Here is a 24,253-nt window from a genome sequence, read left to right on the forward strand (position 1 = left end):
AAACCCTCCAAGCTAAGTTTCCCTAAACTAGACTACTGAAGCCCCAAGTATCTCCAAACCCAGACATTGAAATTGCTTCCAAAATGTCATGTTTAAAATATTTGTTCTCTTTTCCAGTCCCTGCTTCCTGACATTGAATTTATTGCATAAATCATGAGTTGGAAGGTACGCAGAAGTAACACTTGAAAATGTGAAAGATATTTGGGTGAAAAGGCATTGCATTCAACTATGAGGAAAAAGATTTAATTATACCATTTGTATGAAATAGGGTATAACAAAACTAACCAATTGGAACTTGCTTAAATTTAACTCACGGAAATATTTAAGGTTAAAATAAACAATGCATATAGAATAGCTTTGTAAATCCTAATACTGTAAGAAATTATCTGTAGCTAGGATGTAAGCCAAGCATTCATTTGTTTATTTTGCCTGTCTGTATCAGCAAGTTTCTGCCATGGGAGACAGGGGAACAAGCAATCACTCAGAAGTGACTGACTTCATTCTTGTAGGCTTCAGGGTCCGCCCAGAGCTCCACCTTCTCCTCTTCCTGCTATTTCTGCTGGTCTATGCCATGATCCTCCTAGGGAATGCTGGCATGATGGCCATTATCATGACTGATTCCCGGTTGAACACACCAATGTACTTCTTTCTAGGCAACCTCTCCTTCATTGATCTCGTCTACTCATCTGTCATTGCACCCAAAGCTTTGGTCAACTTCTGGTCTCAGAGCAAGTCCATCTCCTTTGCAGGCTGTGAGACCCAGCTCTTTCTTTTTGCCCTCTTCATTGTGACTGAGGGGTTTCTCCTGGCAGCCATGGCTTATGACCGCTTCATTGCCATCTGCAACCCACTCCTCTACTCTGTCCAGATGTCAGCACGTCTCTGTGCTCAGTTGGTGGCTGGCTCCTATTTCTGTGGCTGCATCAGCTCAGTTCTGGAGACCAGCATGACATTTACTTTATCCTTTTGTGCTTCTCGGGCCATTGACCACTTCTACTGTGATGTTCGCCCACTTCAGAGAATATCTTGTTCGGACCTCTTCATCTATAAAATGATTTCTTTCTTCTTATCTGGCATCATTATCTTGCCTACCATCATCGTTATTATTGTTTCTTATTTGTGTATCATGTCCACAGTTGTGAAAATACGCTCCACCGAGGGGCGTAAGAAAGCCTTCTCCACCTGCAGCTCTCACCTGGGAGCCGTCAGTGTGCTGTATGGTGCTGTCTCTTTCATGTATCTCACTCCTGACAGATTTCCTGAGCTGAGTAAAGTGGCCTCCTTAGGTTACACCCTAGTCACTCCCATGTTGAATCCTTTGATTTACTCTCTGAGAAACAGAGATGTCACAGAGGCTGTAAACAAACTTTTGGAGAAGAAAAGTGCTATTCAGGGATTATTATTACTCTTCCATTAATGGTGTTGTGGCTGTTTATTCTGTACTCCTTCTGGCCATCAATGACAGTTAGTCAAGAGAGCCTCTACTGCATGAGGTACTAATTGACTAAAGGAATTCCACAGTGATTTTCCTGGTGGTTTTAACCAAAAGAGCAGTGGCCATAATGGTTTTAAGGAAAGGGTGTCTCTCTGTGCCACAGGATGTAACTGCTGACTATAACACCCTATAAGTTGATGGTGGTCCCTGTGTTTTTAGATGAATACCCCAAGGACATTCCCTTTCTTTTCATATACAAAAAAGAAAAAGGGAATTGGATAACTGGCTTGGCCAAGGGCAGGTGGGCTCATCAAATTCTTTTTTAAGGCCTTGAAAGCTATGTTGTCTACTTCTTAACCATGAAATTGGGTCTGCATTGGTACTGTGGAGGAAATACTGCAACAAAAGATACCTGGGATGCACTATATCAAGAAGTACCATTGGACACAGAACAAATAAAAGATGTCAAAGGACCATTTAATTCACTTGGTGGGTTACTTTGATAATTACTGTCAAATTCTAGAATTGTTTTCCTTTTTTGGAATTAGCCATCTCAGCATGCTATTTCTCTAAGAAGCCTCAGCCTAGTAAATGGGTGGAAGAGGGAACTAAGGAGAAAAGAGTGAGTACCTCTCAAAGGGCCTAAACAAAGGGAATAGGTTCAGAGACAGGAACCTCTTGAAGCTCATTAGAGATCCCACTGTTTGAACTGTTTTAGTTCTCAGAGGAAGGGACCTCTATATAGTAGTGGGCTTGAGCACTTATGCTGTGGCTCTGGTGTCAATTAGGGCCAGAAGAGATTCATCTCCATCTAGAGAAATGTTTCTCCGAGTCATTTAAGAGGGAGAACTGGGGAGAGTTACTGTAGATCCTAGGAGTCCCATCATGGAAAATTGGGAGGAAAGGCTGGTTAGAGGCCTGAAGGTACCTAACGCACTTAAATTTGTAACAAAATCTTTTCCAGTGTCTGGCTCTTTGCAATAACAGTGGAAACTAGCCACTAGTTTAGGATGGAGCCTGAAATAAAGACGACGAGGAAGAAGAGCTGAGGCTTTGGGAGCCATTCTATCTTTCTTTAATCACTTGTTGGTCTCAGTTAATCTTAAAATCTTATTTGGCAGAGAGGCAGTTTTAGACTCCTGATGACATTGGGAAGCCTCCAAGTACCAATTCCACTCAGTTCTGAAAAATTTTTGAGCTACTGTAGTTCAATTTGCTTTTAAGGAATTTAAGTTTGGGGATTTCAGAAGTGTCCCACAATGGTCACTGATATTTTAAATTGCCTTTGAGTAATCAGTCCACTTGGTTAGAAATGTGTATGAAGGAGGACTACTGTCTCTAAACATAAAATGGGCCAGAGCCCAAGTGGGGAGGCACCTTCAAAATCCTTAGATAACTGACATCCCACCTCCCAGAGGTTTTTCTTCTAGAGTAAGGAACAATTTTCAAACAACTCAAACAGTTTACAGACAAATCACTCAGTTCAAATAGCTTACAAGCCAATCCTACCCAATGCAAAGGAAACATCTTGGTCCTAGAGCGGTCAGGACAAAGGCTTTTTTAGCCACTTTCTAGAGAATGGCCCTCCCTCTCAAAAGAATAGACTAAAGGCTGAAAACCCCAGCACTGTTTCAGAGAACAATTTAAAAAACCCTGTTCCTGAAAGAATGGGTTGAAGGGTAGCCACCTTAGGAGAAACAGCCCCTGTTCTGCAGGGAACTGGCTGAAGGCTAGCCAGTTTCAGTGGAACAGTCTGATCTCAAATCATACCAAAGCGCCAAACGAGTCCTAGCCTGAAGAATAACGCCTTGACCAGAAAGACAAAATCTTTAAACAGATCCAAATATAGCCTGGAGAGCTTTATATGCAGAGGGTACAAGCTTGGGTACAGGAGAAAGACTCTAGGGTTGGTGAGAAAAGCATTGAGCAACAATGGGCTCAAATGTGGGTGCTGTACTTGTTAGCTCACCAGCCCCAGAACTGCCGGGAGTTTTTTCTGGTCCCTGTACTGCCCACCAAAATGTGGACCTGAAACAGGCACACTGCCAACTATTTCTCCAGCAAACACGGGTTTATTTGGGAGTAATTGAGAATTGCAATTCAGGGTCTGCAACCATGATGAGACAAACGCCTGAATGGCAAGGGAAGGAGAACTCTTTTAAAGAGAGGGATGTACCTCTATTAAAAAAAAACAAAAAACGGATGGGGACAGAAGGGTCAGGGGCAATATGAACAAAGGGCCCCTGAGTCTTTGATGGTAAAGAAGAGGAGTTCTTTCTTCTTCCTGTTGGGCACTGCTTTTGTTGTAGGGTGTGAGAGCTCCCTCTTTTGATCTTCCAATTCTACTTGATCAAGGGTTCTGCTTATTACTTTTTTATAATTACTGTTGAATTTTCTCCTGAATCAAGTATTTTATACGTGTTATATCAAGAGAAAGTAATAATAACAAGAAGTAAACAGTAAGCAATCTTTATTATATACATTAACATGGGAAATTGCACATTTTGTCAGGCATTGTGCAGTACACTGAGGCCCTGGATCCTAATATAAAGAACCAAAATGAGAGGTAGAGCTATGCAAACATTTTTGAGCAATTGTTCCCTCAATTGGATCTTCAAATTTTTTTCTATGTTAGTTATTTAAGAAATACTTAACGAAAGTATAGAAACTAGGCAGTCATCAAACTGGAGTGTGATCCGAAATTTACTTACTATGCCTCTGAATATCTATTTGATTAATTTTATTTACTAGCTGTGTAATATGTTCTGGCTCTGTGGCAGGCTCATGTATAAATGATTTGATTCTTCGGAGAGCTTACAATTTAATGTGAGGATCACGTCCTCAGAAAGACAATTAAAATCCAGAGATGTGTATGCCAACAATAAACATAGAGACTGTAAGTTGATGTACCTGAGAGTGGATGGTTGGAAACTGGGGAAAGTCTTTAGGGCTATGTGGAAAACACATTTAAAGGGAATAAAATTGGAGTCAAGGACCTGCTGTTTCAGTTTATGTTATTGATGAGGTTTGAAGTGTGCTGCTGTAAATGAGAAAAGGCTAATTCGAAAACTGCAGGTAAAATCCACAGAACATATTAACTGATTAGTATGAGAGGAGTGTACCAAAGGAGGTATGTCTCATCATATCTGAATTTGAATGCTGTGTGTGGTGATGAACACATAAAAAGTAAAGGAGCTCTCAGTAAACTAGGAATGGAGCTGAATTTCCTTAATGTGAAAAATAACATCTACCAAGAACCCAGAGCTAAGATCATATTTAATGGTGAGAAAGTAGATGTTTTCTTGCTAAGATTAGGAACAAGGCAAGGATGCCCCCACTACAATACCTTTTCAACATCCAGCTGTAAGTCTTAGTTAATGCAATAGACAAGAAAAGGAAATAAAGTCTTATGGGCTGAATTATGTCTTCCCAAACTCATATTTTGAAGCCCTAACCCCAGTACTGTAGTATACGACTATATAGTTGACCCTTGAACAAGTGTCTTATTTTGGGGTGAAAAAACTATCAGAGGATATTTATTAGTAAGGATGAGAAGCAAAGACCAGGATTTAAGGCAGGAATGGGTAGGCTCACTCTACTGTTTTGTGCAAATGCATTTAGGTTTATGATCAGGACTGCCTTTATCCATAAAACTACTAACCCCTAGGTCTTAAAGGGAAAAGATAAACTCCACTTGCCAGTCTTTTGGTTGTACAGCAAGAAGGCCTAGACAAGTAACCTTTTTTTCTGGATTGGTTCCATGGATGCTTTCTCTCTGGTCATGAAGTACCTTGCCACTAAGGGTCTGCCTTTGAAAGTTCTTTGATATTGGTCAATACCCTTGGGCACCTAGAACCACATGACTTAAACACCAAAGGTGTCTACTTGCCCCCAAACACTATGACTCTAATTCAGCCTCTAGATCACTGGATCATAAGTAAGGCTCATCACACACGGTGCTCTATGGAAAGGATTGTCAATCCTACGGAAAAGAACTCCAACAGAGAGAACATCGTGAATTTATGGAAGGATTATACCATTGAAGATGCCATGGTTGTTACAGAAAAAGCTGTGGAAGCCATCAAGCCCAAACAGTAAATTCCTGCTGGAGAAAACTGTGTCCAGAAGTTGTGCATGATTTATGACAGAGCCAATCAAGGAAATCATGAAAGATACTGAGGATATGGTAGTGTGGTGGGTAGAGGGTTTCAAGATACGGATCTTGGAGAAATTTAAGAGCTAATAAACACCACACCAGAGGAATCAATAGAAGGTGATTCGATGGACATGCGTGCTTCCGAGCCAGTGCCAGATGATGAGGAAGAAGACATAGAGAAGCAGTGCCAGAAGACAAATGGACATTAGACAGTCTGGCAGAAGGGCTCCAATGACTTAAGATGGCTTTTGACTTCCTTTGTGACACGACTACTTCTATTACAGGCACTGAAACTAAAGCAAATGGGGGAAGAAGGATTGGTACTATAATGTATGGAAACATTTTTAGAGAAATAAAAAAGCAAAGAAGTCAGACAGAAATTGCAATGTGCTTCTGCAAAATTACACTGAATATGCCTGTCTCTCGTGCCTCCCTTCCACCTCCCCCACCTCCTCCATCTCTGCTACCCGTGAGACAGGAAGACCAACCCCTCCTCTTCCCCTTCCTCCTCAGCCTACTCAAGGTGAAGACAGAGGATGAAGGCCTTTATGATAATCCATTTCACTTAATGAATAATAATCACCATGCTGTACAGTTAATAAATTTGTCTGTTGTGTTTGTGTGTCTTTCTATAAACCTCAAATAAGTGTACAGCAAGAACTATGTACTGTATGAGATATTTTTATATCATCATCATCACCATCATGGACATTTCAGAGGAAACCAAATGTGCTGGTACCTTGTTCTTGGACTTCTAGTCTCTAGAACTGAGAGATAATAAATTTGCTGTTTAAGCAACCCCATTTATGGTATTTTTTAATGGAATCCTTAGTAAACTAATACAAAAAGGTATACAGAATGGGGAAGAAAAAAGAGCTGTCTTTGCTTACAAATGACGATTGTCTATGTGTAAAATCTGGAATAATTGACAAAACACTAAGAGATTATAGGGAGGTTGCAGGATATATGGTTAATATACAAAAGCCAATCACTTTCAGTACAGCAGCAATGAGCTAGCACAATATAAATTTAAAAACATAGTAACATTTATATTAGCACCCTTCAAAGTCAAATCTTAGGAATAAATCTCATAAAATATGCACAAGATCTATAGAAGGAAAACTGGAAAACTCTAATGGAGGAAACCATAGAAGACCTAAATAAATGGAGAGAGATCTATGCTCATGTAGAGAAAGACTCAGTATTGTCAAGATGTCACTTCTTCCCAACTTGATCTATACATTCAATGCAATCCCAGTCTAAATCCCAGCAAGTTATCTTGTGGATTTTGAAAAACTTTAGATATCGAATCTACAGTTCATATGGAAAGGCAAAAGACTCAGAATAGCCAACAAAATATTGAGGGAGAAGAACAGAATCAGAGAACTGACACTACACCCTTTCAAGATTGATTATACAGTAATCAAGACACTGCTGTATTGGTGAAAGAATTTTTAAAAAGATCACTCGAACACAATAGAGAGATTTGAAGTAGATCTTTTTTTTAGATCCAAGGATTTGCCTTATAGAGCAATGGTTCAGAAGTATCTTTTTTTCCCTAAATGAAAGTTTAGTTTTCACCTAAATTATTTAAAACTACACAAGGAAATACAAATTTTATTATTTAGTTATTTAAAACAATTATGCATTTGTTGTTTATAATAAATATTTATTATTATTAAGAAACTAACTTACTTAGACACTTCTTATATAAAAATCTGAATGTTAAAAGTAGGCTAAAACTTTTTAATGTAATTGTTGTCAGTGTAGCAGCAGCTGATGAGGATTCAACACCATGAACACTATCATTTAAATTAAGAAAACTTCAATAGTTATGACACTACAATCAGCTACAATTACACATTTAATGGAATGGGATGTCACCAGCTGAGCATGAATAAGCTTCTTATGTGCATAATGTTTTAGATAAGGGTATTATTCAGGTCTGGCCAATGATATTATTCGGAAAAAAGTAATACCCAAATAAAATAATTAGCTAGATATTATTTAAATGATTCTGTACATGATTTGTACTGCAACTTTGATTATTTTGTAAGCAGTTTTATAATACAAGTACCACATTTAGATAATTACATATACATATATATGTATGCGTGCATTTGTATCTGTGCTTTTGAGTAATTCATATTAACATGCTAGTTATTATTTTTCAGTCTCATCCCTGCTTTCCGAACTTACCTAGCACAGCACATCTATCCTCCTTGAGTCAAAAGTAAAATGAAAAAAGTAAGTTCTACACAAGAGTGAGAACTGGAATATAACCGAATTTAATTCCTGTAGAAGTGACAGCATTTGCTCGACATCAGGAAAAGAAGGAAAAAAGTCAGCATTGAAGAAACTGCTATTTCTATTCTCTCATGGTGAGACCTGAAAGCCTCTGCCTCAGCCTGAAGATTCTTTTCTGAGTCAGCTGGATGACATTCAGCATATTGCTCTAGGCGGTAACACAGTCAGTGACCATTCTTGGTGTTCCTCTCAAAGGTATCTTGGTGTGGGGTCTTCTCCCACAAACATTTATTTTCCAGAAACCTATCAATGTATTTTTCTAAAATGTCAATTTGAACACTATACTATATTCTTAAAACTCCCCAATGCTCACACCATGTCTACAGAATAAAAGTCATCTTTCTTGGCTTCTCATATAGGTCTGCATAATTTCTAGGAATTTTCTTTTAAGTCTCATCTCTCACTCCCTGTCTTGTGCGTTAAAATCACTTACCAAACTTCATGCAGTTTACTATGCAGTTATTTACTTTCCTTTGCACAGAAACTTGTCTATTTCACTTTGCTCAACTCTATCATTTTACACAAATGCCCAATTCTATCATTTAAAATATGCTCTTATGATGTTCTCCTTGACCAATAAGACCACTTACTTGCAATTGGGGCAACTCCCTCTGTGTTTCTATATATATCTTTATTCACTGGGTTTATCATATGGCATTTGGTTCTCTATTCAGCTATTTCTCCCTCATTTAATTACAAGCTTAGGTAGAGAAATTATCCACTCCTAGGAATCTTCATAAGACAAAGAGTGTATCAAAGTTCAATAGATATCAATTTAATGAATTATTCTCACCAAGGCATATATATATATATATATAAAGGAATTTAATTTTGATTTATTTTCATTACAGTTTCCTTGTGAAAGGGGAGAGGTTTCAAAAGTAATTTACCTAAGCCGGCGAAATCATGATTAAGTGTGTTACTCATTTAGCCTCCACATAATTAAGAGTGGTTCACATGTGCACTGCAGAGTATCTGATTCTCTCACTAAGCATTCAAAAAGATTTCTTCAGTAAATATGATATTTTGTTTTGCCTACTTATTATATTAGATTGTGTTACCTCTACCAATGACACACATAGCCACATCACATATGTTACTGACAGGATAAACAATACATCTCAAACAACCACCTCAGAGAGCCAGCAGCAAACTCAGAATACAATTTTCCTAAAAACAAATTACACGGCAATCACCATCTTTACCTAAAATGAAGATAAGTACAGAGAAAGTCATTCCACTCCAAAATCAACACCCATACAAAATATATTCCAAAAGTATACTCTGGATGTTAAGTACATGGAATTCAATAAATTAATTAATTAATTAAATAAATAAATAAATAAATAAATAAATAAATAAATAAACTCTCTGAATAATATTTCTAAAATCAATGGGTGCATTTTTTGCGTCAGCGTTTCCCCAAACAGTTATAATGCCCAAGATTGTCATTTATGTCACTGTTAAAATAGAATTACATAAAAGTATTTTTTTCTTTAGGATCTTCCTTACAGCCTCTTTGACATCTCTGTTTCTCAGAGAGTAAATCAAAGGATTTAACATGGGAGTAACTAGGGTGTAACATAAGGAGGCCACTTTACTCAGCTCAGGATATCCGTCAGGGATGAAATACATAAAAATAATAGCACCATACAGCACACTCACGACTCCCAGGTGAGAGCTGCAAGTGGAGAAGGCTTTCTTACGCCCCTCGGTGGAGCGTATTTTTAAAACTGTGGACACAATATACATATAGGACACAATAATGACAATGATGGTAGGCAGAATGATAATGCTGCATAAGAAAAAAGAAACCTTCTTGTGAATGTAGAGGTCAGAACACGAAATCCTTTGAAGTGGACGGTAATCACAGTAAAAGTGGTCAATGGCCCGAGAAGCACAAAAGGATAAAGTAAATGTCATGCTGGTCACAACAACTGAGCTGATGCAGCCACAGAAATAGGAGCCAGCCACCAACTGAGCACAGAGACGTGCTGACATCTGGACAGAGTAGAGGAGTGGGTTGCAGATGGCAATGAAGCGGTCATAAGCCATGGCTGCCAGGAGAAACCCCTCAGTCACAATGAAGAGGGCAAAAAGAAAGAGCTGGGTCACACAGCCTGCAAAGGAGATGGACTTACTCTGAGACCAGAAGTTGACCATAGCCTTGGGTGCAATAACAGACGAGTAGAAGAGATCAATGAAGGAGAGGTTGCCTAGAAAGAAGTACATTGGTGTGTTCAACCGGGGATCAGTCATGATAATGGCCATCATGCCAACATTCCCTAGGAGGATCATGGCGTAGACCAGCAGAAATAGCAGGAAGAGGAGAAGGTGGAGCTCTGGGCGGACCCTGAAGCCTACAAGAATGAAGTCAGTCACTTCTGAGTGATTGCTTGTTCCCCTGTCTCCCATGGCAGAAACCTGCTGAGAGGCATAGGCAAAATAAATCAAATCTTGGCTTTGATTCTAATGGCATACTCTCTCAAATACAGAAATGAACTATTTACAGCTTAATGACATATTGCATATAAAAAAATTTTAATGTCAAGAAGAAGTGAGAATTTGCAATAGATATCACTAGGCTTCTAAAATTGCTATTCTATTAGACAGTGAAAGAAACTCTTTGGTTATTTCATTTAAATAATACTTTGGCAGGGATATCTGCAAGAAATTAATTAGCATAGTTTACTGTCTAAAATTAATCACATTCTAAATTTCTAGTCTTAATATGTTTATAGTTAAAAATGATCTTTATATAAAATAGGAGTATTGCCTATTAGTTCAAAAGTGAGTATTGCATATAATACCTATGATAGTGTTTGTAACCATGATGACAGCTAAGTTAGTGTTTGAATCATTACATGACAGTAATAAATATATTTTTAAATATTTTTACCTTATTTTACCTCAATATCTTTAGTTCCCAGTATTATTGTAGCCATCTTTGAAAACAGAATAATAATAGACGTTATTGGTATGTTAATATTAATGACATCAAAAAATCAGTAAGCGTAGATAAAATTCTCTAAAGCTGTTTCCAAATATATGTTCCTCTTCTCAGATCAAAACCATTCTCACAAATAAATGCATATTTATTGCCTCATTATAAATATTTTTCCATTAGCAGTTGTTTCACTAAAAAATGCCATAGTCATTTCACCCTCTTTTGAAGCAGAAAGAGAAGCTGGTGAACATTCCAGTCCTTACAGTGCAATGAATGACCAGAGCTACATCAATTCAAGGGATCTCACTCTTTAGTCCGGGCAAGTAAACTTCAGTAATACACATAAAGGAAAGTTCCTTTCCTGAATTCTAGTATACTTTATGCATCCTAAACTAAGGATAATGGTGTAGCCATGGCTATTTAAGGACCATAGCAACCCTGTGTCATCCAGAGTCCATGAAGATGAGCTAGAGCATCAACAGTGGTGTTAATGATGGCCTTAGTTATTTTTACTCCTGTGAAACCTTCTTCAGGGTATTTCAGCACTGAAGTGATTGCTCATCCAGTGGGAGAGGAGTAATCTTAGAGACAATTATGGAGACGTAAGTATGGGCTCCAGGGTCACTGTCCATTAGGACTGCAGGAAACTCAGATACAAAAAAATTGTCTAATAATGATCCAAGTACAAGGAACTTTTCCTTCTCTGGTTGTGTATATGCTTTGGGAAAATTTCTCTTGGACTTTATTTTCTTCACTGACAAAGAAAAACTTTCTGGTATTATCATAGCACACATATTACCAGGCACAGAGAAGGAGATTTTAAAGTTTGTACTCTATGAGAAAAATTTAAATAAAAACATTGGGTAATAAATTACATAAAATTGGGTAGTAAATTATTTTTTATGATTTTAAAAATAGAAAATTCACTTCATATTATCATTACCTGTATTTCTTGATGCAGGTATATTTCATGATATGACAAATGCCCTAGAAGTTACAAATTCAAAGTCAGATAATGATTGCTAATTCTATGTTTTCCTATGTTTAAATACTGAATAGTTAGACCATATAATGGAAGAAGTGATAACATTCAGTAAAATTACTACTAACTTTGTAGTAGTTTATTTTTCTTTTTGTTATTAATTATTCTTTTTCTAGTTTCTGTACATATAAGGTTAGATTGTTTATTTGAGATTTGTGTTCTATCCTGAGGTAGAACTGTACCAGTATAGACTTCCCTTAGAACTTCTTTTGCTGCTCCCTATAATTTGGATCATTGTTTTTCTCATTTTCATTTGTCTCCAGGTACTTTTGATTTCCTCTTTGATTTCCTCTTTGATTTCTTCATTGACCTACTGGTTATTTAGTAGCATATTATTTCACCTCCACATGTGGTTTTTTTTTATTAGTTTGTTTATTTTTTTTTCTTATAGTTGATTTTTAGTCTGATACCACTGTGGTCAGAAAAGATGCTTGATATGCTTTCAATCTTCTTAAATGTACTGAGACTTATTTTCTGGCCTAGCATATGATCTATCCTGAGGAAGTGTATCCATATACACTTGAAAATGTTCCACATGCACTTGAAAAGAGTGTGTTTTCTATTAGTTTTTGAGTATCATCTCTTAAGTTTGAACACATTCTAACCACTCCCTGCCTACACTCAATGGTTTTGACATCATATTTTATATCTTTTTACTTTGTGTATCTTTATTACTTATCGTGGGTATAGATGACTTACTACTTTTGCCTTTTCATCTTTCTACCAGCTCAATAAGTGGTTGATCTACTACATTTACTACATGTTTTTCTTTACCAATAGGCTTTTGTCTTTCATCATTTTCCTATTTCTAATTGTGGCCTTTTCTTTTCTGCTTAGAGAAATTCCTTTAACTTTTCTTGTAAAGCCAATTTAGTGATGGTGACCCATTTAGCTTTTGTTTGTCTGTAAAAATCTTTTTTTCCCCAATGGAAATGCATATTTATTTCTAGTACTTAACACTTTGTAACTGTTTGATATTCATCTGTTTTTTCCCCACAAACTTGACTTTCCATAATGAAACTAGTATTTTATTCATCTCTGTATCCTCAGATATAGACACAACATAGAGTCTTTCAAATGATGTTTTCTTAGCAAGTGTTTGCTGATTGAACAACTAATCTATACCATATGTTTGAGCATATCTTGATTTTTTAAATTAGTACCAATTAATAATGAAATATATTTCATCTATGCATCATTACCTTTGATTAATGATAAACATGATGTATAGCAAGCATTTAAAAAATAACCTATATACTGTTAAGTCAGTATTGAGAATTTATACTTGACAAAATACGTTCTCATTCTTGATATTAGCTTTCTGGTTTCCTGTTTAATCCACATTGTGAATTCTGTTTAACCTACACCGGGAAATTTCTATCTATTAATATATTCTTCTTTTTATTCTTTTTTTTTATTGAGTTATAGTCATTTTACAATGTTGTGTGAAACTCCAGTGTAGAGCACAGTTTTTCAGTTATACATAAACATACATACATTCATTGCCACATTCTCTTTCGCTGTGAGCCACCACAAGATCCTGTATACATTTCCCTGTGCTACACAGTATAATCTTGTTTATCTGTTCTACATTTTGAAATCCCAGTCTGTCCCTTCCCACCCCCCACCCCCCTGGCAACCACAAGTTTGTATTCTGTGTCTATGAGTCTGTTTCTATTTTGTATTTGTTTGTTTGTTTTTTTAGATTCTGCATATGACTGATCTTATATGGGTATTCTTCTTTCTCTTTCTGGCTTACTTCACTTAGAATGACATTCTCCAGGAACATCCATGTTGCTGCAAATGGTGTTATGTTGTCGATTTTTATTACTGAACAATATTCCATTGTATAAATATACCACCTCTTCTTTATCCAGTCATCTGTTGATGGACATTTAGGCTGTTTCCACGTCTTGGCTATTGTAAATAGTGCTGCTATGAACATTGGGGTGCAGGCGTCATTTTGAAGTAGGGTTCCTTCTGGATATATGCTCTGGAGCAGGATTCCTGGGTCATACACTAAGTCTATTTCTAGTCTTTTGAGGAATCTCCATACTGTTTTCCACAGTGGCTGCACCAAACTGCATTCCCACCAACAGTGTAGGAGGGTTCCCTTTTCTACACAGCCTCTTCAGCATTTGTCATTTGTGGACTTCTGAATGATGGCCACTCTGACTGGTGTGAGGTGATACCTCATTGTAGATTTGATTTGCATTTCTCTGATAATTAGTGATATTGAGCATTTTTTTCATTTGCCTATTGATCATTTGTATTTCTTCCTTGAAGAATTGCTTGTTTAGGTCTTCTGCCCATTTTGGGATTGGGTTGCTTGGTTGTTTCTTATTAAGTTGTATGATCTGCTTATATATTCTGGAGATCAAGCCTTTGTCGGTTTCATTTGCAAAAATTTTCTCCCATTCTGTATGTTGTCTTTTTGTTTTACTTATGGTTTCCTTTGCTGTGCAGAAGCTTGTATGTTTAATTAGGTCCCATTTGTTTATTCTTGCTTTTATTTCTATTGCTTGAGTAGACTGTTCTAGGAGAACATTTTTGAGAGGTATGTCAGATAATGTTTTGCCTATATTTTCTTCTAGGAGGTTTATTGTATCTTGTCTTATGTTTAAATCTTTGATCCATTTTGAGTTGATTTTTGTGTATGGTGTAAGAGACTGTTCTAGCTTCACTGATTTACATGCTGCTGTCCAGTTTTCCCAACACCAGTTGCTGAAGAGACTGTCTTTATTCCATTGTATATTCTTGCCTTCTTTGTCAAACATTAGTTGACCAAAAGTTTGTGGGTTCATTTCCAGGTTCTCTATTCTGTTCCAATGGTTCATATGTCTGTTTTTGTACCAATACCATGCTGTTTTGATTACTGTGGCTCTATGTTATTGTCTGAAGTCTGGGAGGGTTATTCCTCCAGCCTCTTTCTTTTTCTTCAGTAATCCTTTGGCAATTCTAGTTCTTTTGTGGTTCCATATAAATTTTATTATGATTTGTCCTAGTTCTGTGAAATATGTATCGGGTAATTAGATAGGGATTGCATTGAATCTGTAGATTGCCTTGGGCAGTATGACCATTTTAACAATATTTATTCTTCCAATCCAGGAGCATGGGATATCTTTCCATTTTTTTAAAGTTTTCTTTAATTTCCTTAATCAGTGTTTTATAGTTTTCTATGCATAAGTCTTTCACCTCCTTGTTTAGATTTATTGAGATATTTTATTACTTTGGTTGCTGCCATACATCATTTTTATCATCATTTTCAAATGAGGAAATTGAGATTAAGTAACTTGGTTTAGCCAAATCTCTACATCAGTATGTCTCCAGAATTTTTATTATCAAAATATATCTTCTAAAATGTGGTATATTCTAAAATGGAATATTTTTTAAATGTATATTTTGATATATTCTAAAAATGTAAATTCACAATCTAGAAATAACCATTGTGAATGCAGGTGTAGATATTGAGCCAGTGTGGAAACTAATAAATTTGACCATTCTTCTGTTATCATTTGTGCAAATATCACTCTGTGTTTCTTCTTCAACATTTTTGGTATAGAGAAGTACAGTATTTCCATATAATTTAATTTATCGGTCTTTTTCTCTTTTAATTTATTGTATATACTTACCCAATGAAAATCAGATAAATACTTTTAATGTTAATTTTTTGGATGTTATTTTAAATTTTTAGTTGATATAAAAGTGCTTTTTCTATATGATGCCGACTGAGGTCCTTCTTCAAATTTTTTTTTGTTTCTATCTTACCTTATCATCAAGGATGGGGAGCTGAGACTGAGAGAACTCTGTGTAACACCAACCTTTTAAAAATAATTCTTAACTTCCTTTAGCCTCCCCAATAGTTTAGTTACTTTTTCACAATTGACTCTTTCTGTTCAACTTACTATGAAGCATTTAGGTTTTGCCATTTCTTTGGGTCCTCATGCCTTTATAAGTGCTCCCCTGTCACTTTAAACTTATATTAAATACATTTGCATGCTTTCTTCTATTAATCTGTCTCATGTCAATTTAATTATCAGGCCCAGCTAAAACCCTAAGAGGGTAGAGGTAAAACTTTCTTCCATACATTGTAAAGTGTTTTTGAGGTGATACAATGATTATCCCCTTTTTTTCTAAGAGTGTGGTAAACTACACTAGCTGATTTTCCTAATATTAAGGCACCTTTGTATTCCAGGGATACAGTCAACCTTGTTATAACGTGGTATGCTCTTTATATACTGCTCAATCAATTATCCTATACTTTAAAACCCTACTTTAACTTGATAGAAGGAGTTTCAAAATATTTTTTTCCCCAAAACTAAATGCCTAATTATTGTGAAGTCAGTGATATGATCCAGGCAAGGATGTGTGGAGCTGCTCAGGATTCTGGGAGGGTTCCGGCTCCAAAAGCAAAGGCAGCTGCAGTTTGCTGCCATCTGGTGGCTGTTGTAAGGCATCTAAGGCAGACATCCTTGTTACTGTGACAGAATGGAACCTCCAGAACAATGATTAGCAATTCAAAGTACTTCCTAGTTACTTGTTTTCATCCCCATCATGTGGTCCTGAGGAGGGGAAGTTGGTTGGAAACAACTAGAAATGTGCAAAGCTCCCCATTATTTCCCTATCTCCCAAGATAAAGTTGTCTCTGGCATTGTCAGCACTGTCAGCCCTGTTTTCCATCCCTATCTTTTGTTCCCTCCCTCACCAAAGATAAGTCCTGTAAGATCTCATCCTGTTTCAAAAAAGGGAAAAACAGAAAATGGAAAATATTTGCCAATTATGTCTGAATTTGTCTTATCTTAAGATACATTTTCACTGGGTTTTACTGGATTTTGTTTAGAATTGCTGTGTAAATGTTCATCATCAAGTCGAAGAAAGTATTATGTGGTTTCCCCATGTTAATCACGGCACATTTTGAACTCGTTTGTCTTAACATCATTAAAAGATGGAGTTTTTTTCTCCTTTTTTAATTCTGAAGAGGAGGTTGTATAACATTAAAATTATTCTGTTGCTTTGGTTTGCCTTCACTGCTAGCAGCCATAGAAAAGGCATCCTACATACGCTGTTCTTAAAAACCCAACTTAATAAATTGGATAGGTGAACACAGTTACCAGAAAAAACACAAATGGAGTTAGGGGTCAGATTCCTCCCCCACTAAGCTCTGCTGCAACCAACAATCCTAAATGGGTAAATCAAGGCCTGTTATAATCAAACTATGGGCTTTACTTGTGAATCTTTTTCACTTTTGTCTTTGTAGGTCTTGTCCCTGCCTTTTGTGAGAGTTTTTACATAGGTGGTTCTCCCTCGTGTATTTATACATAGATGAGTAAATTCTCAGTACATTAACTCTCTTTGATAGATTCTTGTAAAATTATGTATGTATTTTTAAAATGTTTTACAAAAGATTTTTTGGACTACAGCTGATGCACAGTATTATGTAAGTTATAGATGTACAATATAGTGATTCACAATTTTTAAAGGTTATACTCCATTTATAGTTATTATAAAATAGTTGCTATAGTCCCCATGTTGTACAATATATCCTTGTGGCCTATTTTAAACATAATACTTTGTACTTCTTAATCCTCTACTCCTATTTGCCCCTCCCCACTTCCTTCCCCCCACTAGTAACCACTAGGTTGTTCTCTGTATCTGTCAGTCTGCCTCTTTCTTGTTCTATTCACTAGTTTGCTTTATTTTCTAGATTACACATATAAGTGATATCATACAGTATTTATTTTTCTCTGTCTGACTTATTTCACTTAGCATAATGCCCTCCAAGTCCATCCAAGTTGCTGCAAATGGCAAATTTTCATTCTTTTTTATGGCCGAGTAGTATTCCATTGTATATACCACATCTTCTTTATTCATTTATCTGTTGATGGCCACTTAGGATGTTTCCATATTTGGAAATTGTAAAAAATGCTGCTATGAACATTGGGGTGCATGTATCTTTTTAAATTAGTGGGGGGTTTTTGGATATGTACTCAGGAGTAGAACTGCTGGGTCACATCATAGTTCTATTTTTAGTTTTTGAGAAACCTCCACACTGTTTTTCACAGTGGCTTCATCAATTTACATTCCCACCAACAGCGTACAAGTGTTCCCTTTTCCTCCACATCCTCACCAACATTTGTTATTTGTGTTGTTTTTGCAATTTACATTCCCACCAACAGCGTACAAGTGTTCCCTTTTCCTCCACATCCTCACCAACATTTGTTATTTGTGTTGTTTTTGATGATGGTCCTTCTGATAGGTGTAAACTGATATCTTGTGATGTGATTTGCATTTCTCTAATAATTAGAGATGCTGAGTATCTTTTCATGTGCCTGTTGGCTATCTGCATTTCCTCTTTGGAAAAACGTCTATTCAGTTCTTCTGCCCATGTTTTAATCAGGTTGTTTTTTTGATGTTGAGTTGCATGAGCTGTTTATATATGTTGGATATTAATCCTTTATTGGTCATATCATTTGCAAATATTTTATCCCATTCAGTAGGTTGTTTCTTCATTTTGTTGACTGTTTCCTTTGCTGTGCAAAAGCTTTTAAGTTTAATTACGGCCCATTTGTTTATTTTCCCTTTTATTTCCTTTACTTTAGGAGACAGAGCCAAAAAATATTGTTGGGATTTATGTCAAAGAGTGTTCTGCCTATGTTTCCTCTAGGAGTTTGATAGTATCTTGTCTTACATTTAGGTCTTTAATCCATTTTGAGTTTAATTTAACATATGGTGTTAGAGAATATTCTAATTTCAGTCTTTTACAGGTAGTTGTCCAGTTTTCCCAGCACCACTTATTGAAGAGACTGTCTTTTCTTCATTGCATATTTTTACCTCCTTAGTCATATACTAATTAACCATAGTGTGTGGGTTTATTTCTGGGCTTTCTCTCCTGTTCCACTGATCTATGTGTCTGCTTTTGTGCCAGTACCAAGCTTTTTTGATTACTGTAGCTATGTAATACAGTCTGAAGTCAGGGAGCCTGATTCCTCCAGCTCCATTCTTCTTTCTCAAGATTGCTTTGGCTGTTCAGGGTCTTTTCTGCTTCCACACAAATTTTAAAATTTTTGTTCTAGTTCTGTGAAAAATGCCACTGGTAATTTGAGAGGAACTGAATTGAATCTGTAGATTTCCCTGGGTAGCATGGTCATCTTAACAATATTAATTTTCCCAATCCAAGAACACAGTATGTCTTTCCATCTTTTTGTGTTATCTTCAATTTCTTTCATCAGCATTTTATAGTTTTTGGAGTACAGACCTTTTGTCTCCTTAGGTAGGCTTATTCCTAGCTATTTTATTCTTTCTTGTTCAATTTTATTCCTTTGAATCCTCGGTATTTTATTCTTTTTGGTAAATGAGATTGTTTCCTTATTTCTCTTTTTTATATTTCGTTGTCAGTTTCTGCATATTAATTTTTTTTATCCTGTAACTTTACTGAATTCATTGATGAGTTCTAGCAGCTTTCTGGCAGCATCTTTAGGATTTTCTATGTGTAGTATCATGTCATCTGCAAACAATGACAGTTTTACTACTTCATTTCCAATTTGGATTCCTATTATTTCTTTTTTCTTGTCTGATTGCTATGGTTAGGACTTCCAAAACTATACTGAATAAAAGTGGTTGAGAGTGGGCATCCTTGTCTTGTTCTTGATCTTAGAGAAGAAATGATCAGCTTTTCACCATTAAATATGATGTTAGCTGTGGGTCTGTCATATATGGCCTTTATTACGTTTAGGTATGTTCCCTCTATGCCCACTTTCTGGAGAATTTTTATCACAAATGAGTGTTGAATTTTATCAAATGCTGCTTCTGTATCTATTGAGATGATCATATGTTTTTTTATTCTTCAAATGTTAATTCAGTAGTAGAACCACATTTTGAGTGAGGCTGTTCACAATAATTGGTGCTGTGAAAAAGATGTCGAGACGATGACTGCTACCATTGGGAATCCTTCTTTTCTTGTTTTGGCCTGCAATACAGCAACATGCAGTGTGAGCTGCTGCACTCCGACTAGGGGGCACTTTGATCTGTGCTGCTCGCTGTCAGTCTTACGCTTTGAGCCGTACTGCTTTGTGCTACATCTACTGAGTTCTACCAAGGAAAATTAAACATAAAATTTTCTCCCCGTGTCCATTTTGCCTTCTCCCTCCCTCCCTAACGTGCAGTGTGCATCCGCATTTCACACTACCCAGAGTTCCTCAAAGATAGGAAGGCCTGCTTGGCCATAAAAATCATCTTTTTCCTCTCTTCTGATGCTAGCAATGTAACTTTTTAAAAGAATAGCATTCTTTCCCAACTCCGTAGGGGGTTATTGTGACTTGCTGCTTGCTTTGTACATGCTTACCTGCACTATGTATCTTTGGTGAACTTTAGTAAATATCAGTATTTCTCTTGATGTATGAGACTTTGTCTCGAAAATGTTTATGACTGTGCTTTCGACTTCTAACAGATGGAACAATTTTCAGAGCTTTCTGAGAGTCTGTCTCTCTGATTATAATCCTCAGTTTGGCTGGATTAAATTCCCTTTTTTGTTCTTCACCAGCTTGTTCACTGAATTTTCAGACACAGGTCATTGATTCAATTTTCTACTTACCTAGTGTGCTGTTGAATCCCTCCAGTGTATTTTTCAGTTTAACTACTATATTCTTCAGTTCTGTGACTACTGTTCGGTAGTTTCTTATATTTTTCATCTCTCTGTTGAATTTCTCAGGGTGTTCATTCATTCTTCGCCTGAGGTCTGTCAGTATCTTCATGATCATTACTTTGGACTGTTTATCAGGTAGATTACTTATCTCTGTTTCATTAAGGTCTTTTTTTCCCTGAGGTTTCATCTTGTTCTTCCAATTGGGACATATCCTTCCATCTCCTCATTTTGCTTGACTTTCTGTTTCTATGTATTAGGTGAAGCAGCTACCTCTTCCAGTCTTGAAGGAGTGGCCTTGTGTAGGAGATAATGTGTGGGGCCTAGAAGTGAAATTCCCCCTGGCCACCAGAGCCAAAAGATGTCCCCTGTGAAATACCTGTGATCGCCATTTGTAATGGGGCTGTCACTGCAGCACGGGGGGGTGGGGAGTGGGGGGAGTTGATGGGGAGAGGCAGGGCACTCGCTCGACTGTGGCAGGACCATGGATGCAAAGGATAGCCTTTGAGGTTTGTTCCAATCCCAAGAGGGCCTTTATTAGCTGTCTCCTTCCTAGACCGAGGAAGTATAAACTTCTACTCGGTCTACAGTTTGCTTTTTGCCTTCATTCTGGGTAAAACCCACATTCAACTGTTCTGGAATTGGAGCAGGAATTCTCTCAGAATGACATCCTTACTTTAGGAGCAGGTGTTTGGGTGAGGTTAGTAGCCCATGGTCTTCTGAGCTTATGCCTCTTAGCACAGAACTTCTGTCCTTTGAGAGAACTGGAGCAGCTGAGACTGGGGCCCCAAGATTCTTGGCTTGTCATGCTTAGGGTAGAACTTTTACCTTATGACTAGGGGCTGAGTAGACACCCCCAGATGTTTTAGCTACTTTGCCTTGAATAGAGCTTCTTCAACATGGAGCAGGAGGGCTAAGAAATGTTTGCAGCTGCCACTGTCAAGGGAATATGGCAGCCTTTGACAGAGATCTAGGGGCAGAGGGGTCTCTATGTTCTTGCCTGCACTTGCCTGAGTGGACTTTCTCTTGTGCTGCAATGAGAGAGTGGAGGGAGGGACTGGGCTCTGGCTCAAATGTCACAGATTCTCGCTATTCTTCCAGCAAGACAGTAGATTTTGTTGCATAAATTTGTTTGTTTGTTTGTTTCTTTCTTTATTTCCAGATATTTCCCTGGTAGTATCTTCAAAAGTCAAAATACATTTACTGTAAGATCTAACGATTTCAATCCTCAAAATTTATCAAAGAGAAAGGAAAACAAGTCTAGGCAAATACATATGAACATTTCTATCAGCTTTACTCACAATATCTAAAAATTGAACACACATCAATTGCCTATTTATTAAAGAGTGCAATGGAAAATGGAATACTACTCAGCAATACAAAAATGAATTAATTATATACATAACAAATGAACGAATCTCAAAATCACTTTACTCAGTGAAAGAAGCCTGAGAGAAAAGGGCACATACTGTATGACTCCATTATCTGTCAGATCATTGGTTATCTGGAAATGGGCTTGGAGGGAGGCATGGACTGAAAAAAGGCACAATAAGCCTTTTGGAAATGAAGGAAATGTTCTTTATCTTGCCGTGATGATTTTTTCATTGATGTAAAAACTGTCATAACTCACACAATTGTGCACTTTGAATGCATACTGTTTATTTCACACTAATTATTCCTCAATAAAGTGTTTTGAAAAAAAATGAGCAGATCTTTGTTTAGATTCAAGGGTTTTCATTTTAGAGAATGACCCAGAAATATCTTTTTTTGAATAAAAGTTTAATTTTCACCTACAAAACAGAAAGCTACACAAGGAAATAGAAAATTTATTATTTACTTATGTATAACAATTACATATTTATTATTTATAATAAAAGAATATTTATTGTTATTAATAAACTGATTTATTTAGATACTTCTTATATAAAAATCTGGATGTGAAACATAAGCTAAAATTTTTTAATGTAACTATTGTCAGTGTTGAGCAGCTGATGAGGATCCAACACCATGAACACTATCATTTAAATTTAAAAAACCTTACTAGTCATGAGTCTACAAACAGCTATAATTATAAGTTAAACAGGATGTCACAAGATGAGTTTAAAGAAGTAATAATGTTTTAGACAAGTGTGCTATTTAAGTTATTAGGCATAGTTTACTAACACTCCTCTGGGAGTAAATTACAGAATCCTTTAGCCAACACTCTGAGTCCTGTAATGGAACAAGCCTTCAATGAACGAGGCTCCCAATTCTTTTTAATTCAGCTTACCTAAATCCCAGGTGCGGGGTCTTTTCCAGTTAGATATCAGGAATCTCATATTAAACTGAGAAAAAAGAATTACTGTAAAGTCAAGACGGTTGACCGTCGAGCACACAGGCAAAACCAGAATCTGAGAGCTCAGCATGAGCCCTGAGCTTCTTTTCTTAACTCTTAATGATGAACTACAATTATTCATATTTTCTTCCTCATCTTATGAGGTAGCATGTACTCAGTCAGAGATGCTTAAACATTAGAAGTCATTACTCACTTCTGCCTCACTCTCATTTTATCAACTGTCAATCAATATTCAGCTTAGTTTACCTGTAACTGAAGGATAGTCCGTCTCTACACTATCTCTAATATGACTGCCATTTTTAAAGCCACCAAAACCTCCCACTTGGACAATCACACACTTTCTGTGACTATTCTTCTCCCATGAATACTTACCCACCACAAGCCATGGGTGTGATTTTCATAAAATGCCAATTTGAACACAGTATTATCTTAAAAAAAATCTTCCTGCTGCCTGGAGAATAAAGGTCATCTTCCTTGGCTTGTCATATAGGTCTGCATGATTTCCATGAATTTCTTTCTATCTAATCTCTCACTCCCTCTCTTGAGCACTAAAAACCAGATAGTAAACTTCAGGCACTTTAACATATAGGCATTTATTTTCCTTTACACAGAAGCTTGTCTATTTCATCTTGCTTCATTCCACCTATGCTTTAGACGTACCCATGAAGTTCTCCCTGGTCATTTAGATCACTCACCGTCAGAAGCTACACTCTTTGTATTTTCTATATATGCCTTTATTCACTGGGTTTACCATATGACATTTTAGTTCTCTCTCCAGCTATTTTCCCCTTTTTATTGTGAGCTCAAGTTCAGAAATTATTTATACCTAGGAATTTTTATAGAGTACATCAAAATTCAATAAATATTAATTTGATAAATGAATTCTCAAAAAGGCATATGTAACAAAATACAAATTATCTCTACTCTCATTTATTTTTATTACAGTTTTCTTGTGAAAAGGGAGAAGTTTCAAAAATTATTGATTAGCTTAGCAGGTATTCAAATGCGAGGGACTAATAACGATTCAAGGCAGAGAAACCATGAAATAACTATGTCATGCATTTAGCCTCTAGACAGTTTAGAGTTATTTACACGTCACCGTTCAGACTCTGCACTACAGAGTATCTCATTCTCTAAGCTTCCAAAAAGATTTTTTCAGTAAATCTGATATTCTGTTTTGTCTGCTTATTACATTAGACTTTGTTACCTCTATCAGTTACACACATGTTCACATAACATAGGTTACTGACTCAAGACAAACAATCCATCTCAAACCACAATCTCAGAGAACCAGCAGCAAACCTGGAATACACAATCCCTAAAAAAAATTACATGGCAATCATTATCTTTACTCAAAATGAAGATGAAACACAGAGAAAGTCATTCAAATCCA

General features: G+C 36.6%; 1 protein-coding gene and 1 pseudogene across 1 annotated transcript; one reads left to right on the forward strand and one right to left on the reverse strand.

Moving 5' to 3' along the window:
- Positions 1-439: 439 nt before the first annotated feature.
- LOC105101031 (olfactory receptor 9K2) lies at positions 440-1,417 on the forward strand. Its single transcript, XM_010994118.3, has one exon. The coding sequence runs from the start codon at positions 455-457 to the stop codon at positions 1,415-1,417; it is 963 nt and encodes a 320-aa protein (XP_010992420.3). The 5' UTR covers positions 440-454.
- A 7,944-nt stretch (positions 1,418-9,361) lies between these two features.
- LOC105101030 (olfactory receptor 9K2-like) lies at positions 9,362-10,328 on the reverse strand (annotated as a pseudogene).
- Positions 10,329-24,253: the final 13,925 nt, after the last annotated feature.

Source organism: Camelus dromedarius, chromosome 11 (assembly GCF_036321535.1).
Source record: "Camelus dromedarius isolate mCamDro1 chromosome 11, mCamDro1.pat, whole genome shotgun sequence".
Taxonomy (NCBI): Eukaryota; Metazoa; Chordata; class Mammalia; order Artiodactyla; family Camelidae; genus Camelus; species Camelus dromedarius.

What these genes read in the sequence shown, in the direction of transcription:
- LOC105101031 (XM_010994118.3), top strand. Translation starts at nt 455, where the DNA reads ATGGGAGACAGGGGAACAAGCAATCACTCAGAAGTGACTGACTTCATT.